At 33.8% G+C, this 3,258-nt stretch overlaps 1 protein-coding gene across 1 annotated transcript; it reads right to left on the bottom strand.

Moving 5' to 3' along the window:
• Positions 1–212: 212 nt before the first annotated feature.
• On the bottom strand, positions 213–3,220 carry LOC113472738. Its single transcript, XM_026832523.1, has one exon. It carries the CDS (start codon positions 2,998–3,000, stop codon positions 514–516), a length of 2,487 nt encoding a protein of 828 aa, XP_026688324.1. The 5' UTR covers positions 3,001–3,220; the 3' UTR covers positions 213–513.
• Positions 3,221–3,258: the final 38 nt, after the last annotated feature.

Below are 3,258 nucleotides of genomic sequence, written 5' to 3'. Positions count from 1 at the left end.
GCGGGAGAACATGGAAAAATTAAAATTTGAATAGACCATAACTCCGGCCCTGGTTGTCGGATCGAGCTCAAACTTGTATCGAAGTACCACGTTCCTTAAGACCTTTGATAAGATGTATCACAAACAGGGGGTTTTTATTTAAGATTTTAGAGTTGGCCACCCTTTCGCGAACTTCGCGAAATTTTTCGCGAATCGCGATATTGCCAAAATATCCGCATTAAAAATGAAAAAGTTACGGGTTTTTTCGAAATTTCAACAGGCTTCGAGAAAAAGAATTTAAGCATAAATTCTGGGACACCCTGTATTATAAAAAAAATATAGGTACAAGTACTACAACCAATAATGATGGCATTGCTAATGTAGGTATTCACAAGTAATTATTACAAATAAATTTGTATTGATGAGTTTTAAATGTAGTAGATATTTTTGAAATACTTCCCCATGTACACACCATGTTCACCGCAAAAATTGGACAATCTGTAGTCCTTATTAATATTATTTCAATGTACATATTTAATCTATTGTGGACCGTAGGGTAACAAACAAAGTGGAGTTTGGCATAACTGTCAATGTATTTGGTATGACTGAATATAAATCCAAGTACCTTATGAACACTATTTTTTCTGTGAGTTCAACTTGATATGCGTAATAATGAGAGTCAAACTCTAGAGTTTCTAGAGCTCGACAAACTAAAATAACATCTTTTGTATCATTGTGAATGAGAATTTTTTGAACTTGGATAAATTTTGGCTCTTCCGTTTCGAGAGAAAGGTCTTCAATGAAAACACTCCGTTCTTTTATTGTTATACCATCTAATTTAAACCACTTACAAGAAGCGTAAAGATGATTTTCTTCGAATTCATTAAGTATATCATCTGAAGACAAATCAAGAGAAGTCAATTTGCCACAGTCAAAAAACTTGAAAGCTTCATTTGAATTAAACAGATGACATAATGTACATTGAGCCCTTTGAGCTATGGTTTTACAAATATTTAATTTGTTGCATGTAACTTTGGCGGAAATTTTCAGAGGTCTATGTTTTCCCTCAAATCTCATTGTCCAGTAAGAAGATAAAGGGCCTAATTTTTTAAGCATATTACTGTAGTGTAGAAGGAAATGAAATTTAGGTTTCAAAGGAGATTTAGTTAGCCGACAATATTCTCGGCACAAGTTATTAATTAAATAAGATACTTGAAGCTCTGTACGATTCAGTATGACTTCAGTTTGGACAAGAAGACGGTCCAGTAACTGTCTTAACAATAAATATAATTCCCATACCTCGTGCTCTTCAGGAATGTAGGAACCAACTATAAGGCCCATGTATCTAATGATATTTGTCATTTCAGAAGCAGATGACTTTATTTTCACACCTGATTTTTCACTCAAGATAGAGTTTACTGGTCTTGACGAAGAGTCTGGTCCAAAATCGAATGATAGAAATCTATTTTGAATTTTATTTACAGAAACTATTCCGGATTGTACAAAAAAAGTTAATACAAATTCAACTACATATCGCCCCACTCCCTCTAAAAAGTCATGCATAACATCTACTGCCACATTTTCAAACAGGTCAAATCCTTTGAGATCACTCCAGACACTTTCACTTTTAATACCTGTTTCAGATGCATTTCCTATTTTCAAGTCTCTATAATAAGACATTGAGTCTCTTAGCAACTCTTTTTTCTCTACATACGTCACCTGCATATCTTTTTTTTCAATCGAACATATGCGACAGCAATATCGAGCAGAAAAACATTCAACAAATCCTAACGCACCGTGTAAACCAAGATTATCACCTGTAATACAAACAGTATGAAATCTAATTGTCCCTTGGTAAATATTAGGTACATTGATTGATATTCCCTCGGAGCTCAACAAATTTAACATGTTTATAATCGGATTGAAAATTACTTTGTTACCAAATTCAATTCTATCAGCAGCATGGAAAAGTGCTAATACAAAAATACAATTTAAATGAGAAACATATTTTGGTGGCAAACATGGTAGAGATATGTACACCCCGCACAATTTATGGATGGAAGCATGGGCCCCAAGGGGATTTCCTGTCTCAAAATCATCTAAGTATAAAATAATTGGGAAATTAATAACATTAGGATCAAACTTTGTTTTCATTTTTTTCCATACCGAGCCCTGAATTATATTTTTAATTATGTGACTTTCCTTTTCTAGACTTCTTGTATATTCCAATGTTTCTCTGAGGACATTTTCCATGTAAAAAAATTTACTCAAAACCAAATTTAAAGGAACCAACTGCATAGTACACTGAACAGGCACATAGTCTGTATGCCCGGCAAATTTGTAATCCATTCTAGATCCTATTACAATTTCTTGAGGGGAAATATATGTCCCCAAAGAAGTTAGATACTTAATTCTTTTGTATTCAGATTCAAAACTGGAAAAAGTTGTCTCACAGTCAGTGGAAAGTCCCATCAGAGTGGTCATTACTTGGGAAAGTGACTCATTATTAAGGGGTAGTTGTCTTATTTGTTCAATCAGTATCTTGTTGTAACCCACTATTATGTTCTTCAAACCTTTAAAACATGTCTGTGTGCAGCTCCGAGGCAAATTGGCATTGGAATAAAGATCCAACATCAACGAGGAAATTTCTTTTGACAAACTATCCTTTACCGAATTTTGAATACCTTCATTACTTGATTTATTCAGAATGCTGAGACTACCTACATTGCTCGAATCATTCAGTATATTGGCGGGTGGCGAAGGGTCACAAACTACATTTGTTTTACTAGAACACAAGTTTAAATCTGTAGGATTTGTTAAAAGCGACTTGGAGGTATGCTCTCTGTAAAGGTGTTTACGGAACGCATTGTTATTTGTATAAGACGCGTGACATGAGTTTTCACCACAGTAAAAAACTTTATCAAAATTATAATTACTTTGTTGACAATACTTTGTATAATGCACAATCAACTCCCTAACAGTGGTACGAGTACAAGAACAATAGTAACATATGTACACCATTGTTGAAACAAATAGAAATCTTATAAGAAAAATAAATAAATTCAACTTTCAATTAACTAGCAATATAAGAATTGAAAACCTACTTATAATTATGTGTATTTACCTACCAACCTAATAATGGGGAAAAAAATCTGGTGTGAGCATCACACGACTTTCCTTATCCTATTGAATGGTGCTTACTTGGGTGTTCTGTTGTAACATTTACAATATCTCTAACCGTTTAGTCGATATAGCTGAAAACCGCCTAAAAGCGGTCGA

This window comes from Diaphorina citri, unplaced genomic scaffold, assembly GCF_000475195.1.
Source record: "Diaphorina citri unplaced genomic scaffold, Diaci psyllid genome assembly version 1.1 scaffold7816, whole genome shotgun sequence".
NCBI classification, from domain to species: Eukaryota; Metazoa; Arthropoda; class Insecta; order Hemiptera; family Psyllidae; genus Diaphorina; species Diaphorina citri.
The sequence above is the reverse complement of the archived record's forward strand: the minus strand, read 5'-3'. Positions and strand labels throughout refer to the sequence as shown.

Excerpts from the sequence above, each read along its gene's own strand:
- LOC113472738 (XM_026832523.1), bottom strand. The coding sequence starts at position 3,000 with ATGGTGTACATATGTTACTATTGTTCTTGTACTCGTACCACTGTTAGG.